At 46.2% G+C, this 18,046-nt stretch overlaps 1 protein-coding gene across 3 annotated transcripts in view; it reads right to left on the bottom strand.

The window, feature by feature from the left end:
- The window catches only part of ARV1 (ARV1 homolog, fatty acid homeostasis modulator), a 430,152-nt gene that overhangs the window by 169,494 nt on the left and 242,612 nt on the right, over nucleotides 1–18,046 (bottom strand). For all 3 annotated transcript variants that reach the window (XM_069606897.1, XM_069606896.1, XM_069606898.1), the window contains one exon: nucleotides 7,170–7,394. In XM_069606897.1, coding sequence (XP_069462998.1) covers nucleotides 7,170–7,394 — 225 coding nt within the window. The remainder of the gene's footprint in view (nucleotides 1–7,169; nucleotides 7,395–18,046) is intronic.

Below are 18,046 nucleotides of genomic sequence, written 5' to 3'. Positions count from 1 at the left end.
CAACCTTTTAGTTTAGTTATAAGGTTAAGGGACAGAGATGAACAAGTTACTTACCAACTGTAACGTTCTTTCGATTGGATGTTCCTCCCACGTATTCCTCATCTTAGATATATCCTTACCTTTAGGTTTTGTCTCGGAAATGTATTTCTCTTTCTCCAGCAGAGGGCGCTCCACTCGAGGTCGCGGCGTCGATGTCCCTCGGTGGCATCGGTCGAGTATCGACGTCATCCCTCGTATAAGAGCCTCGAGCGCGCCCGTTGGCCTCAGTTCTGTTTTTTCGTATAATATAGTCCATGGATCTTACTTCGTTTAAGGTATGCCTCTTTTGACCCAAGCCCTAAAAGAGTTTAGAGTGTAATACATGTAAACTGTACTGTGGGGTTAGGATGGGAGGGTCGATGAGGAATACGTGGGAGGAACATCCAATCGAAAGAACGTTACAGTTGGTAAGTAACTTGATCTTCGAATGGATTGTGTCCTCCCACGTATTCCTCATCTTAGATAGACTCCCAAAGCAGTTTTATCTCGGAGGTGGGAGTACAGTATCCTTTTTTAATCATGTACAGAATGTAGTACAGATTTTGCAAACAGACCTCCTTGAGAAGAAGTCGAGTCCAATGCATAATGTTTTATAAAGGTGTGCATAGATGACCATGTGGCTGCTGCACAAATATCTTGCACAGGGACACCACTTTTTAATGCTGTATGCCCCTGGTGGAATGAGCTCTTAGTCCATCAGGTGGTTCTTTTCCTGCCAATCTATAACATTCTGTTATGGCTAAGATTATCCATCTGGATAAAGTTTGTTTTGTTACCGGAAGGCCCAGTTTACGTCTGGTGTAACCCACGAAAAGTTGATCACACTGGCGAATCTTTGCAAATCTAGAGATGTAAAAACTAAGAGCTCTCCTGGGATCTAGTCTATGAAGTCTTTCCTCTTCCTTGCTTGTATGAGGGGGAGGATAAAACGTAGGCAAAGTTATCTTTTGTGACAGATGAAAATCCGAAACAATTTTTGGCAGAAAAGAAGGTTTAACCCTAAGAACTACTTATAAAAGATGGTGTGAGGAGGGCCGCTCGAAAGCGCCTGCAACTCACTTACCCTGTGCTCTTATGTCAATGCTACAAGAAGTATTGTTTTTAACGTAAGGAGCCTTAGTGGGCAAGAATGTAAAGGCTCAAATGGAATACATGTGAGAAATTTTAAAACTAGATTTAGATCCCACACCGGAACCTGGAAAGGTACTGGGGGAAAGACATTATTTAAACCTTTTAGGAATTGAATAATCAAGGGTATCTTAAAGTAAGATTCTTCTTCAGAAGAGCGCTTAAAGATGGATAGCGCTGCTAAATATCCCTTTATTGTCCCAACCTGGAGCCCCAGATTGGCCAAATGTAATAGAAAAGATAAAATTGTGGGGATATTACACTGAAAAGGGTCCACATTCTTTTCTCTGCACCAGCTGCTGAACTTGTTCCAACGACACTGATACAGAGACTTAGTTGCTGGCCTTCTGGCCGAAAGCAAAATCTCCATCACGTCATCCAGAAGGTCCCAATCCTTGTATCTCAGCCTTTCAGAAGCCATGCGTGAAGGTTGAGTGTGTTGACCTCCGGATGGAGAACATGACCTTCCTGTTGCGAGCGAAGATCCTCTCTTCTTGGAAGACGTATTGGAGGGCAGATGGACATGTCGAGAAGGTCCGGGTACCACGTTCTCCTGGCCCAATCCGGAGCAATTAGGATCATGGTTTTCCCGAACTTTCTCAACCTCCTGATCACTTGAGGGATCACAGGGATTGGAGGAAACGCGTACAGTAGTTGGAACTCCCATTCCACCACGAACGCATCCCCCAGAGCTCCTCTCGGGGGAAATTCCCTTGAGCAGTACAGTTCGCACTTCCGGTTGACCCTGGTCGCGAACAGATCTACTTGAGGGGTTCCCCAAATGGCGAAGATCTCTTGAATGACTTCCTGAGCTATCTCCCACTCGTGAGAGACTGTGCTCTGCCTGCTCAGAGCGTCCGCTGTTGTGTTTCGCTCTTCGGCTAGATGAATTGCCGATAGAGAGATCCCTTCTTGTATTGCCCAGAACCAGAGTTGCATCTCCTCTCTGCACAATGGTAGTGACCCTACTCCTCCCCTCTTTTTGAGGTAGTACATGGCCACTGTATTGTCTGTCATTATCAGAACATTCTTTCCCCGTACAGAGGGCAGAAAGGCCTTCAGCGCTAGTCTGATTGCCCTCAACTCCAGAGGATTGATATGTAGTTTGGACTCCGATGGAGACCAACGTCCGCTGATTGTCAGGTCACTGATGTGGGCTCCCCACCCCGTGAGTGAGGCGTCCGTCACTACTGTTATCTCCAGCCATGGTTGCCAAAAAGATTCTCCGCTGAGGATATGATGTCTGCAAGCCCACCATTGTAGATCCTGTGCTACTTGGGCTGGGACCTGCAGTAGATCTGACATTTCCCCTGAGAACTGGGACCATTGAGTTCTGAGAGACCATTGAAGAGATCTCATTCTCAATCTGGCTTCTGGCACCAAGAAAATGCAGGATGCCATCAGACCGAGCAACCTGAGAAAATCGAAGGCCGGAAGATGCTGGGCATTTTGAAACTTTGTCACCATCTGCAGAATGTGGTGAGCTCTCTCTTCGGGAGGCGAGGCTTTGCCCGAACATATATCCAGGACTGCTCCTATAAATTGGAGCTTCTGTGATGGTATCATGTTAGATTTTTTTAAATTCAGAGAAAAACCTAGTTTGTGAAGGAAGTGACAAGTCTTGCACAGGTGATCCAGGGCTTGTTCTGGAGAACGTGCTCTGATCATCCAATCGTCCAGATAGGGGTAGACATGAATCCCCCCTCTGAGACTCGCTGTCACCACCACCATCAACTTGGTGAAAACTCTTGGGGCGGAGGTCAACCCGAATGGCAGAACTCGAAACTGATAGTGAGAATTGCCAATCGCGAACCTCAGGTACTTTCTGTGCTTGAGATGATTGGCACATGAAAGTAAGCATCCTGAAGGTTCAATGATACCAACCAGTCCTGTAGTTTGAGAGCCTGAAAGATGTGAGAAAGTGTGACCATCTTCAATTTGTCCTTCCTTGGGAACTTGTTCAAGTTTCTCAAGTCCAAGATGGGTCTCAGTCCTCCGTCTTTCTTTGGAATAAGGAAGTATGGGTAATACCAACCCTTGTTCCTCTCCGCTACAAGTACATGTTCTATTGCACCTTTCTGTAGCAGGGTTCAAACTTCCTGCAACAGGAGCGGATCCGGATGCTTGGCAGAGTTGTATTCCGGAGGATGATTCTGAGGTTTCTTTAGAAAAGGAAGGCAATAACCTTGGGATCCTGTTTCCAGTGCCCAAGCATCTGAAGTAATGCCCCGCCATTCTTTCAGATGCTGTGAGATCCTGCCTCCCACCGGGGTCTTGTGGGTCAAAACCTCAGAGTGGTTTTGCGGCAGCTGCAGCAGCGGCTAATGGTACAGATGCCGTTGCTGGGGCTGATCTAGCACTTTTTCCTCTTCCCCGAGGAAATTTTCTTTGACCTCTTTGATTGACCTGCCTTCTTCTTTTTCCAATTGAGGAATAATAGCGAAATGGACAACCCCTCCAGGAAGATGAACCTGTGTAGGGGCGTTGCTGAGGTTGTCTTATAGCAGCACTTAGAGATTTTGCTGCCGCTTTGGAGGTCTGTAGCTTCTCCAAACTTTCGTCTGCCTTGCTACCGAACAACCTCGAGCCATCAAAGGGCATATTAAGAAGTCTGGATTGCACAGAAGGAGCAAACCCAGATTTTCTTAGCTACGCAAATCTGCATAGCACTGTGCTAGTCGCCATGGACCTGCTGATACTGTCAGCTGTGTCCAGTCCTGATTGAAGGCATTCTCCCGAAGCCTCCTTTCCATCCCTTATAATAGCTAGAAAGCCATCAAGTTCTCCGCCTTCTGGGATGTGTTCAGCTGCCGCTGACATACAGTCCCACAGGGTATAAGAGAACCTTGCTAAAGTAAAGGTTACATTAGTAGACTTCAAAGCCATACTACCCGATGTAAAGATGTTCCTGGACCATGCATCCACTTTCTTATCGTCCCTATCTGGAGGTATTGTAGGGTATGCTCCATTTTTTGTGGAAGTAGCTGCCTGTACTACTAAGCTTTCCGGAGATGGATCTTTACTGAGGTATTACGGATCAGATGTTCAAGGTCTATACTTTGCCACAAACTTTCTCTTCACAGCCCCTATGGCTTCAGGATGTTCCCATGCAGAACTAACCCTTTTTTGTAATGCAATGTGAAAGGGTAAAATGGGGTCTTGTTGGGGTGTTCCATATAATATATCTGTCATGTCATCATCATGATTGACTGGTGAACTCCTACCCCACCCCATAAATTCTGTAACTCTGCCCATGAGTCTTCTATAACTCGTATCCACTTGTTCTGATGGGTCTGGTTTGTCAAATTCATACTCTGGAGAAGTATCCAGGCCACTTGCTGTTTGCAAACATTCTTGCAAATCTTTCATTTTTGATTGAGGATCAATTAATTCCTCTGGGACAGATCTTGTACCATATCTAACACCAGCAGAGGTCCCTTCCTCTTGTTCTGATGAATCTCCCTCATATATGGATGACATGGTCCTTAAAAACTCATGTCGACTCTCAGGTTGAAAAACCTTTTCAGGCATTACAGGTCTTTCCTTCAATAGAGGTTTGGGGGTCGACGAAGGCGTCGATGGCGCCGAAGTCTTAATCACTTCCTTCGATATCGTTGAAGGAACTTTCGACGATCTCGACGTAATCGTCGAGGAAGCCGTGGAAACCATCGAAGGAACCTTTGTGGTCTTCGAGCGCGAGCTCGACGTAGCTTCCTTTGAGTGAGTTGTCGACTCGAGGAGCTTCGAAGTCTTCGACGGCGTCGATGTAGACTTCGATGGCGTATGATCTTTCGACGCCATTTTGTTTCCCTCTGCCTTTGATTTATGCACCGAAGGATCTGTCTTACGAGGTGATCGAGAAGAATCTCTCGATGACGTTCTCGACGTCTTTTTATGAGCCTTTCTTGTTTTGGACCTTCCTCTGTCACCTTTTTCGTGAGCAGGAGCATGGTCTTCTTTAGCTATTTTTGAGGGTGTCTGGGCCGCGTTCTCAAAAATGTTTAACATGGATACTCGAAAGGCTTCCCATTTTCTAGGAGAGTCATGTTTGGATGGGCATGTTGTAACCTCTTCTGAAGATGTCGAAGAGGATGAAGGAAATCGATGCTGTCTTTTCTTCGCCTTCTTAAAAGACGAAGAAGATTTCCTCAATCTACTTCTCGAATGTCTTTTACGATGAGATTTAGAAGACTCGTCCGAGTCTTTCTTTTTTAAAGTAGGCTTCAATAAACCCTCCCCCATCGCCAGTTTACCTCTACGCTCTTTTAGGGCTTTGTGGGTCATCGACTGGCACGAACCACAGTCTTCCGTTCGGTGGTCGGGGCCGAGCCACCATAGACAGTTCTTATGTGGATCCGTCAAAGACATTTTCTTTTCAAATCTTAGGCATTTTTTAAAGCCTGTCTTCGGCGTGGAAGGGTTCGAATACGACGACATTGCTTTTTGTCACGAAATACTGAAGCGCCGTTTTACTCGATCCGAAACGAAGCTAACGGAAAAACAGACCTGAGGCCAACAGGCGCGCTCGAGGCTCTTATACGAGGGATGACGTCGATACTCGACGGATGCCGCCGAGGGACATCGACGCCGCGACCTCGAGTGGAGCGCCCTCTTCTGGAGAAAGAGAACAAAAATTCCGAGGCGAAACCTAAAGGTAAGGATATATCTAAGATGAGGAATACGTGGGAGGACACAATCCTTTTGAAAGGGGCATTTTGACACCGGTTGGTGGACTCTTTAAGTTACAGAGTCATCCTGACGGACCCATTAGCATTTTAGTTGAGACAGGGAAATCTCTCATAGCTGTAGGGAAAGATAGGTTTTCTCTTTATTTTTACATTAAATAAAAGTCTATAGAAATCATGATCCACCTATGTGTCAGTCTCCTCCTTCTGCACCCTTACAGTGCATGATGTGCAACATTTGATATGTGCAGTGTGTTGTGTTGGGCAATTTATCAAGACTACACAGACAGGGCACTGACACAGACTGCTTATATTTTTATTAATAATAAAATGGTTGTTGCGACTATTTAGGATTTTCAACAAATCATTTACATTTTATTACACAAGTATCCTGTATATCAAAACACATCAGCAGCTCATAATTTTGTGTGATATAATGCTGCCAATATATCTATTATGCAAGCTAATAGGACTATGACTACTGTATGCCATTTTAAGGATAAGACAAGACTGCGTTTTAGTAATCTGCTGCATTGCTGTTGTATACAGGTTCCATTGAACCCATGTAGCAAATACACACCATTCAAAAATCCATACCTTCGCACTGCCCCACTAAGTCAACGCAGTGAAATATGAAAGTCATATGTCTGTGCAGGGACATCACATACCAGCGCACTATCTTCAGAGCTGTCCAGGAAAGAAATGCTGGTTGGTTCGCTCATCACACTGCCTCCTAACACAAGCTCACTGCCTAACTTTCTTTCAAAACACGGAAAAAACTCATAGACGCCCATATACACCTTTTTCATGAGTGACTATTAACCAAGGGAAAACATTCCACACCAGGTTCAGATCTCATCATAGACAACTCGAGCTTCGCTCTGGTTGTCTTTCAGATGCAACTCTGGACCCTTCTGCAGTATATTTTCCGAAGTTGATAGTCACCCATTTACAAGTCGATATTTTGTGTTTTAATGGTTTTTACCCAAAATAAGTGGATTGATTGAAAAAGAACGCCAACGCCTTCTACTGCTACACATCACATGCCCACCCAGGATCTAGAGTGAAAGATATGTAATATAGGAAGTCTGCATATAAAACACGGTGACGCCTAGGACTTGAACATAAAACTTTCAACCGCCCAGAGTGCTAAAATAATTAAAAGCCGCCAGAAATTCCCAAGATGAAAGTGCCAGATCTAATATTTAAAATGGAGCCCCATTCTGATTTATTATTTTAGTAGCTGAAGATGTTTCATCTTTCGATTAGAATGCACTGCTCAATGAAAACAAAACAGCAATGAGCAACCATAATTACCTCGTATTGCCTGAAAGTTTGATGTCAGCACAAAGAGTTTGATGAGCTTGAGGCTCACAAATGTATAATCATGTTCCCAGATGACAGCTGGAATTAACAACAGTTTCCCATAACTGGATAGCAGAAGTGCTTTCAAGAGGAAAATGGAATCCAATTTTGTGTCCGTAGTCTTTTGTGTCATGGGCCACAGGGCAGCAAAGATGCCTACAAAAAAGGCTGCCAGCTCTGTGAAGAAAGAAGGAAACAATACTGGATTAGATATGCAGTTTTTTTAACTTAAAATGGACAGTATTGAGGATCATTGGTTTTATTTTGGAACACTATTTGTATCTGGACACCAATAATTTACTTCACTTTACTTTTATTATTTGTATAGTGCAGCAATGGACCCGGGGGCATAAAGGCGCTGACAAACAAAAAGCGGAGGGACAACAAAAGCTTGCACAGAGAGTGCCGGGTCGGGGGGCGGGTGGATTCTGAGAAATCAGTCAGGAAGTAAATTTAGGCAAACAGCCAGGTTTTCAGTTTTTTATTAAATGTCTCAAGCTTGGTCTGAAACCTGAGATCAAGCGGGAGATCATTCCACGGCACTAGGGCAGCCACTGATAAAGCCCCTTTTTCAGTCTTCTTGGATCTACATATTGGGATCACTAATAGAATAAGGTTATTGCATCTGAGGGCTCTGCTCGCAGGCTTATTCACAATGAGTTCCTTCAGATAGCTCGGCATGATACCCAGTGTGAACTTATATGTGATCACGAGGAGGTGGAAACGAATTTGCGCTTCCATTGACAGCCAATGCAAGGCTCTTCTAGTCTCAGAGACGTGATCATGTCTGGATAGGCCCATTACAACCCGCGCGGCCCCATTTTGTAAAACTTGAAGCCTGTTAGTTTCTGCTTTGCTGAGACCTGTCAGTAGACTACAACAGTAATCTAGTTTGGAACCCACAATGGCTCTATCTAGAGTCTGAGCATTTGCCTGTGTTATGAAGGGGCGCAAATGAGCAAATCATTTTAGGTAATACGTGGCAGCCGAGACCAGGCTCCCCATATCGGCCTTAATGGAAAGATGCTGATCAAAAGTAACCCCAAGAGATTTAACTTTTTAAGTGCAATGATCTTCACATCGCCTAATTGGAAACCCTCATCGGCCGAGCCCAACTTGGCTAATATGGATTGCGTACCAACAATCAAGAGTTCGGTCTTGGACCTATTAAGTGCCAGACCATTCAAAACCATCCAATTTTCGAGGCTAGCATACGCTTTATTAAGGTTTTCTTCATCTTGGATGTGAGAGCCCGACAGTGGGATAATACACTGCGTGTCGTCTGCAAAATTGGTAAACCAAATCCCTTCCTGCTCCAGCAATGCAAAAAAGGGAGCCATGAAAATATTACATAAACATGGAGAAATGTTCGACCCCTGAGGGACGCCGAATTTGATCGGTACAGCAACAGCCTCTGCTGTCTCGGAGCAGACTCTACTAGCTCTATTATTGAGAAAGGATGCAACCCAGCGAGACGCAGCTGGGGAAAGGTTTGCCACTTCTTCAAGCCTGGAGACCAATAAAGCATGGTCTACCAGGTTGAAAGCAGCGGAGAAATCCAAGAGCATTAGCATAGAGGATAGCCCTTGGTCCATACACGCACGGAGCCTAGATTTCAATTCCAATTGCCCCGTCTCTGTGCTATGGCCTTCTCTGAATCCCGATTGTCTGCAATTCAGGACAGGAACATTATTAAGATGTTGGGCCACTTGCCTATATGCTACTCGATCTGGGATCTTCAGCAGGAATGCTGTATTTGTGATAGACCTTTAGTTTAAGGGCTCTCCCGTGGGAAGACCCGTTTCTTTCAGTAAGGGGGTCACGCAAGCATGTTTAAGATTAATTAAAACTGTTTCTGAGATTCAGCTGCTGCGAGGTGTCAGCACATATACTCATTAGAGTAACATGTTTGCACTATACTTTTCAGCATCTAGCATTATGAAAGGAGGGCATGATTAGCAAACATCACTTTTAGAGACAGAACTACCCGAATCATTTTACATTAAAAATAAAAAGCACATTCTATTTCACCCTCACTGATAACATTTCATCTCACCTGGGTGGAGGATAGGGCTCCATAAAAGGAGTGGGCTGCAAATTCACATGCATCTCCACAACAGCATAGAATTTTAATGTCGGTAGAGATGCTGGCATCTCTATCGATTCGGTTTGTTTTCTGCCTACACTGAGCATCATGCTGCTGAACAAAAAACCTTTGAAATACTTCACTGTCCTATAACAACAAAGTCCTGAAACCAAAATGTTTCTTTGTCCTCCTTCAAATTCGAGGACTATGTGTGTGTAGGGGGTGTAAGGAAGGCATGGTATCAACAGTAAAACAGAAACAAGTGACCACCATTCAAGGGTGTTTATTGAACTTTTGCAAGGGTGTGATGTACGCCTATCCAAACCTAAATCTACAGATGGGAGCAAGCTACGCCCATCGAATAATAATGCAGTACTAGTGAAGTTTTGTCAAAATAAAAGGGCCTATACTAAAAAAAGATTGCCAATCCTTACCGCTAATTTACAAATGGTGTGGGGTAGTGTTCATGTAAAAGAAAGGAGAGTTCACAAAATGATATGTCAGAATGTTCGGCCCGTTGGCCTCTCTTCCCCACTTTTCAAGCACGGGGCAAGGTGGATCACTCAAGCAAAGCACACACTCTGGCTTCTGCGGCACGAGTACACAGTTACATTACCAGCATCAGGACCTTCTGTGTCCAAGTCTCTTCACTTCTTAAAAAGTCTCTTGATTAGGAGGGCCTGATGTACAAAAAGAACAAGATGCAAAAGTTTGTTTCTTTTTACAAGTATTCAATTTGGGTGTTCACCCTGTATCTGCCTCAGACGCGTTCAGATCCCTTTCAAAAAGAAAAGTTCAACGCTGGATCCCCCTCTTCTGGGCTCAGATCCCCTTATTACAATGTTTAGAGAATATCCCCCTCAGCCAGGCTCAGATCCCTTTCAATTACCCAATTTGTCTCCCTCAGCTGGGCTTGGACCAATTGCAGTATACATTAAACCATCGAAGACTTTTGAATGTGCACAGGGTTTAGCTTGACCCGTTGCAGGACCACTTTAATCTCAAGATTCCCTTTTTCTCACACTTAGCATCAGTTGGATACCTAACAGAGACGTTTGAATGAGCACCCAGATGGTGCCGGATAACTTGGTCGACGGTATCTTTTCTTGGCCTCCCAAAGGTCAGCCACTCCTTTGGTTTTGAATTATTTTCGCGTAGCTCGTCACATACGTCTCACACACTGTTCTCTTTAGATATCTTCATACAATGTTGTTGCATGCAACCTTGGTTCAAAACACAGGTAGGTTTGGTATCAGTCTCTCTGACTCACCGGCTCTGCTGTCTTTACTGACACTGCTTTGTTGTAGGAGCCAAGAACAGTACCACAGTGGCAATCGCTCCTCCCCGCCTTGGTTATTGACGGGGGAGCCCCGGGTAAATCCGACACACTTTGCAGGTTTGATCAGCTTTAGTTCCTGGTCTTAGATTTCTTACTTTCCAAGGTTCACAAAAGTAATGGGCCCTCATTACGACACTGGCGTTGGACCATGGTGCTAATAGCACCATGGTCCATGCCGGTAACTTACCGACTCCGCCATGGCGGAATGGGGAATTACTGCCCCATTCCGAGGTTGGCGGGGCGGTAATTCCCTATGCCGCCATGGCCCTTTCCCATTCCCATTTTTGCCCCATAGGGCTCAATGGAAATGGGGAAGGTGCTAAGTACACTGCCGCAAATTGATTCACCGTACTTAGCACCAAGGTCCCTTTGCGGGTTGGTTTTTAACGCCTGCAAAAAGCAGGCGTTAAAGTCTCTAACCCGCAAAGGGACCTCGTAATCAGGCGCTAAGGGATTACCGGTACGGGTACCCTTACCGGTACCGGTAATCCCTTAGCGCCAGGGTCGTAATGAGGCCCATGGTCTTTAAAGGTCAAGGGCACTTCCTGTAACGCTCACCTGATTCCCGCAGAGGCGCCGGTCTTGACTGGGTGAATGCCGTATCTTCAAAGGTGATGTGTAACACACGGTTGGCTCTTTGGGCTGGACCTCTGTGCACTGTATGTCTGACTTGAAGAGTAAGATGTCTGCAGATAGAAAATATGGGATTAATGAACTGGGGTTATTGGGTGCCTCTCTCCTCTTCCCTTTCTCTTCTCCTGTAGAACCCCAAAGGTTAACGCCCTCACCTTAGGTAAGTGAACGCCGAGCTCTCCATCTGCCTCGGGGCAGGGTGCCGTAACCAGTTTCTTCACTGGATAAGGGTGCAGGCCTCTTGACCTCAGAGGACTGCTGTCCGTCGTTAACTGCACGAACGGTAAGTTCTGGGCACTTCAAATGTCTTAAAAGTCTTTTGTAATGATATCTCTTGTTTTGCAGGGTTCCGGCGATGGCGGATGGCGGGCTGATGAGAGTTGAGGATCGAACCCGCGTGAGGAATAGAAGCGCCTGGAAGCACGTAAGTAAGCGCTTGTAGCCTGCTTCACGATGCGCACTAACTGTCCCTTTTATCTTGCAGGTACAAGTTCGGAGCTTTAGAGAAGCTGAAGGGTGCTGGAATACCCACTGGATTCGGCGTGGGAAGGAGTAATGGCACGTGAGTAATAAAGTTGCCCAATGTCTTTAAACGCACCTTCTTTTGTCTTTCAGATGCGGGATGCAGCGCCGAAGGCCTCCGGAGCGTGCGAAGAGCTGGTAAGCTTTTGTCTTTCAGATGCCGGAATGCAGTGCGAAGACCTCCGGAGCATGCAAAGAGTAGGTAAGCCTTTGTCTTTCAGATGCCGGAATGCAGCGCGAGGCGTTGGTGACAGCCGATGGACCAGGTAAGTGAAGCGCTGTCACTGAAGACCGTAATGCTAACCTGTTCTTTCTTGTCTTTATAGGTGTTGCTGAAGACTGGATTCAGGATGGTAAGCCTTTTTCCTTAGGCCCAGGATCAGATGCAGAAGACACGATGAGCGTTCTGCTGCAGAGGATGCAGAATAACACAAAGCAAGATTCATCCATCGGGTGTGGTTTAAATAGCCTCCTGTAGTGCTTAGGTGTCTCCTTCCACAGCCACGCCTAGGTAAGAAAAAGAGTTCCTGCTTTCCAGAAGAGTTCCAGTGTTCTGAACCTAGGGAGTGGCTCCTGCCCCACCCAACAGGAAAAGTAGTCCCAAACAGAAGAGGATCAGGGGTTCAACTGGCAGGTAAGTAAGCAGCATGGTCTGCTGCAGGTAAGTCCACCCAAGCATTATGAGCCCGGCGCTTCCAGCGCTGGGACTGGGCATCTTTATGAGCCTGGTGCCACTGGCGCCAGGACAGGGTCCAAAAGGTCCCAATTGGGACTGGCTGGCACTCGGAACCGGGGGTTATGGGTCTGCTTCCAAGGGAGTCGGGCAAGTCCTGATCTTTTGGAAGCAGAGATCATGACAGCACCCCCCCTCAAGGCCCCTCCCAAACCGGGCTTCTCCGGGGGTTTGGGCTTGTTAGGAAATGTTTGATGAAATCTTTTGATTAGACGAGGCGCGTGGACATATTCTGCAGGTTCCCAGGATCTTTCTTGGGGACCGTACCCTTTCCAGTCAATCAGGTAAAATAGTTTAGATTGGGAGATCTTGGAATCCAGGATGCTTTTGACTTCAAACTCGAGTTCTCCATCAACTAGAATAGGTTTTGGAGATGTAGTTAGTCGGGTTTGAGGTTGCACGGGTTTTAATAGAGAGACGTGGAAGACCGGATGTATCTTCATGTGAGGGGGCAAGTCCAACTTGACCGCTACTGGATTTACTATGGTAGTGATGGAATAGGGACCAAGGTATCTTGGGTTGAATGTGCGTGGTCCTTTTAGAGGTAGATATTTGGTGGATAACCAGACTTGATCTCCTACTTGATATTGGGGGGCTTCCTTCCGATGTTGGTCTGCTCCTTTCTTGTATTGTTCTTTAGCCCTTTGAAGGTGAGAAACGGCTTCCTTAAAGGCTTGGGTGATTGTAGAATGAGGTGGTCTACTGCTGGTGTTCCAAGATCTTGGAGTGGATCCAACTCCGAGGATCGAGGGTGACTACCGTATAAAAGAAAAAACGGGGTCTTCCCAGTTCCCGAGTGGACAGAGTTATTGTAGGCATATTCGGCTATCCAAAGGATATCTTTCCAAGTTTTTTCAGTTTGTTGTAGCATGCAGCGCAAATACTGTTCCAGAGTTTGATTGGTCCTCTCGGTTTGTCCGTCGGTTTGAGGGTGGTGGCTGGTCGAAAGTCTCACATCAATTTGAGCCGACCGACAGCAACTTCGCCAAAAATGAGAAATAAATTGACTACCTCGATCCGAAATTAGAACTGAAGGAAAACCGTGCAGTAGAAAGATGTTTTCGAGAAATTCTCGGGCCAGAGTTGCTGCTGTTGGTAAGCCTTTGAGTGGAATGAAATGCGCCATCTTGGAGAATAGGTCCACGATTACTAGGATCGTATTGTATCCGGAGCATGGAGGTAGATCGGTGATGAAGTCCATAGAAAGCGTATGCCAAGGGCGAGGCGGGATGTCAATAGGGCGTAAGAGGCCGGCTGGTTTTTCCTTTTGACTCTTGTTTTGGGCGCATACTCCACAGGACATTATAAAATCTCTGATATCTTTTTTCCAAGACGGCCACCAGAAGTAGCGCTTGATCTTTTCCGAGGTCTTGGTCATACCGGGATGTCCTTCCATTAAAGAATCGTGATAACAAGAGATTACCTTTTTCTGTAAATCTGTGCTGGGCAGGTATAACCGTTCTTGGAAATATAATAGGTTGTCCTTCACCGTAAAGTCCTTTCCCTGCAGATGCCAATTCTGTATGTCTGCTGGAGTTACCAGTAGCCTGGCTTTATCCTTAACTTCCTCTATGGATTGTGTGGCGATTACACCTAGAATTCTTTGTTCGGGAATGATAGGTATAGGTTTAGGATTGATCAAATGTTCTTCCACTCCCATCCGAGAAAGGGCATCAGCTTTACCGTTTTTTGTACCAGGTCGATAGGTAATTATGAAGTCAAACTCGGCAAAGAATAGTGCCCAACGGAGTTGCCTAGAGGATTGAGCTTTTGCGGTTTTCAAATATTGCAGGTTTCGGTGATCTGTAATCACAGTAACGGTGTGTCGGGCCCCCAGAAGATAATGCCGCCAAGCCTTAAAGGCGGACTTGATAGCTAGAAGTTCCTTATCAGTAATAGTGTAATTGATTTCAGGAGGCGAGAATTTGCGGGACCAAAATGCCACGGGATGCAACTGATTGGTTACTGGGTCCTTTTGTGATAGAACTGCCCCCATGGCAAGGCTCGAAGCATCAGTTCAACGATGTAGGGGAGTTCTGGGCGAGGATGTTTTAAGATCGGTGCAGAGATAAATCTAGTCTTCAAATTCTGGAAAGCTTGTTCCGCCTCGGTAGACCATTCAAAACGTTTGTTTTTCTTTAACAAGGCAGTGATGGGCTGGACTATTCGAGAGAATTCGGGGATAAACCTGCGGTAAAAGTTAGCGAAGCCTAACATGCTTTGAACACCTTTTACGGAGGATGGCGATGGCCATTTGAGAATTGCATCGACCTTCTTTGAATCCATACGCACTCCGCTAGGTGATAATATGAATCCCAAGAATTCAACTTCAGTCACGTTGAAAACACATTTTTCCAACTTAGCGAAAAGTTTGAGTTGACGCAATCTCTCGAGGACCATTTTCACGTGTTTCCGATGTTCAGTTTCCGATGAAGAATAAACGAGGATGTCGTCAATGTAAACAACAACACACACATCTATGAGCTCTCTGAGGACATCGTTCATAAAATATTGAAAGGCGGCCGGGGCATTGCAAAGTCCGAAGGGCATGACCTGATATTCAAATAGCCCATACTTGGTGCGGAAGGCCGTCTTCCATTCATCGCCCTCTTTTACTCGTACCAAGTGGTAGGCTCCTCTAAGATCCAGCTTTGTATATATGCATGCTTTTCTGACTTGGTCCAGGAGTTCAGGGATCAAAGGTAACGGATATCTATTCTTAACGGTGATCTGGTTCAGGGCGCGATAATCTATACAAGTTCTAAGGTCCCCTTCTTTTTTTGGAACGAAGAACAAAGCTGAGGAAGCAGGGGACTTGGAAGGACGAATAAACCCATCCGCTAGGTATTGATCCAGGTATTGTCGGAGGTGAAGATTCTCAGGCTCGGTGAGGGCATAAATTCTACTACAAGGAGGAGTAGATCCAGGTATCAGGTCTATCTGGCAGTCATAAGACCTATGAGGAGGTAGAGAGTTAGCCTGATCCTTCCGGAAAACATCTTGGAATTCTAGGTATTCAGGAGGTAACTGGGGAGCCTCAGAGGAAATTGCTGCCAGTGCAACACCAGGTCGAGGGTGACAAGTAGAGACACATTCTGGAAACTGAACAGTTCTTGCTCGCCAATCGATCTGAGGATTGTGCTTCTCTAACCAAGGAATTCCTAGAATAATCTGGAACTGAGGGGCCTTGATCACATCGAACACGATCTTCTCATGGTGTCCATCTTGACTTACTAGCGTCACTTCTTGGGTGGTATGCGTTACTGGTCCGGAGGCTATCTCCGTACCATCCACCGTAGTAATGACGTCCTTTACAGCCTTTGGACAAAGAGTCAGATTCATCCTCAAAACCATTTCATGATCCACATAATTGCCAATGGCACTGCTGTCGACGTAAGCTTCAATCGCATGTAATCGATCCGGATGTTCAGGGCTAATGAGGACCATAGGTATCACGAAATGCGAGGTCACTGAACTGGTTTTAACGCTCGGCAAGAGGACCTCTATTCTTGTCGGGCGAGGTCGTTTCCCTGCTCAGAGTTTGTGACCCTGGTAACTGCAGCTCCTACTGCCTTCTTGGCTGGTTTCACCGGACAGTCTCGAAGAAAGTGCCCCGAGTTTCCGCAATAGAGGCATAATTGCAGCTGTTTTCTCCTTTCCCGCTCCTTTTGTGTTAGTGGTCCTTTCAGGCCCCCTATTTGCATGGGTTCCCCGGAGTCTACTCCTTTGGTAGGAGTTGGTGGTTTGGAAAATACTCGAGCATCAAACTTGGAACCATCGGCCTTCCTGTTCTGCAGTCTGTGGTCAATTTGAACGACTAAGTCAATATAGTCCGAACAGTCTTGCGGGGGATTCACTACTTGGGCTAACACATCTTTGAGCTCTCCAAGTAGACCTCTATAAAACAGCGTAATCCTTTTGTCCTCAGGCCATCGAGTTTCCACTATCAGTCTGTTGAAAGACGCAATATAAGCCAAAAGGTCTTGATTACCCTGTCGCAATGAAAGGAGCTCATTGTCCAAGGCCTGCCCCTGTGAATGTCTTGCAAACAGTTTTTCCATACTGAGCTGAAAAGCTTGAAAATCATGGAGAACCGGATCATCTTGATTAACTAGAGGGATCGACCAGTCTGCCGCATTGCCACTAAGGTACGAAAGCACGAAAGCTACCTTAGCTTGATCAGTTGGAAAGGCTGCTGGCCGGCATAAGAAGTGCAACCGGCACTGATTAATAAATACTGCAAACCTCTTTGGGTCACCAGAAAATCGTTCGGGCGGAGCCAGAGGTACATTCCCAGGTAGGTTGATCTGCACTGGGTTCGTAGAGGATGTTGAAGGAAGATTTGCCCCTGATGCGGGTAACGGAGTTTGTCCGGCTTGTGACTGTAGCAATTGTCTAGCGAGATCGTCTGTTCGCTCCTTGGAAATAATCAGTTCCCTTCTTAGAGCATTCGTTTCCTGACGGGCTGCATGCACTTCTGCTCTTAGTTCCCCAAGTAACTGGACTAGCTGGTCGGTATCCGAGGTTTCCATAGCGCCTGGGTGGGAGTTTTGCGGTAGGCTTTGTGTTCTGGAACGCTCACCTGATTCCCGCAGAGGCGCCGGTCTTGACTGGGTGAATGCCGTATCTTCAAAGGTGATGTGTAACACACGGTTGGCTCTTTGGGCTGGACCTCTGTGCACTGTATGTCTGACTCGAAGAGTAAGATGTCTGCAGATAGAAAATATGGGATTAATGAACTGGGGTTATTGGGGTGCCTCTCTCCTCTTCCCTTTCTCTTCTCCTGTAGAACCCCAAAGGTTAACGCCCTCACCTTAGGTAAGTGAACGCCGAGCTCTCCATCTGCCTCGGGGCAGGGTGCCGTAACCAGTTTCTTCACTGGATAAGGGTGCAGGCCTCTTGACCTCAGAGGACTGCTGTCCGTCGTTAACTGCACGAACGGTAAGTTCTGGGCACTTCAAATGTCTTAAAAGTCTTTTGTAATGATATCTCTTGTTTTGCAGGGTTCCGGCGATGGCGGATGGCGGGCGGATGAGAGTTGAGGATCGAACCCGCGTGAGGAATAGAAGCGCCTGGAAGCACGTAAGTAAGCGCTTGTAGCCTGCTTCACGATGCGCACTAACTGTCCCTTTTATCTTGCAGGTACAAGTTCGGAGCTTTAGAGAAGCTGAAGGGTGCTGGAATACCCACTGGATTCGGCGTGGGAAGGAGTAATGGCACGTGAGTAATAAAGTTGCCCAATGTCTTTAAACGCACCTTCTTTTGTCTTTCAGATGCGGGATGCAGCGCCGAAGGCCTCCGGAGCGTGCGAAGAGCTGGTAAGCTTTTGTCTTTCAGATGCCGGAATGCAGTGCGAAGACCTCCGGAGCATGCGAAGAGTAGGTAAGCCTTTGTCTTTCAGATGCCGGAATGCAGCGCGAGGCGTTGGTGACAGCCGATGGACCAGGTAAGTGAAGCGCTGTCACTGAAGACCGTAATGCTAACCTGTTCTTTCTTGTCTTTATAGGTGTTGCTGA

This window comes from Ambystoma mexicanum, chromosome 4p (genome assembly GCF_040938575.1).
Source record: "Ambystoma mexicanum isolate Mex_15411 chromosome 4p, UKY_AmexF1_1, whole genome shotgun sequence".
NCBI classification, from domain to species: Eukaryota; Metazoa; Chordata; class Amphibia; order Caudata; family Ambystomatidae; genus Ambystoma; species Ambystoma mexicanum.
The sequence above is the reverse complement of the archived record's forward strand: the minus strand, read 5'-3'. Positions and strand labels throughout refer to the sequence as shown.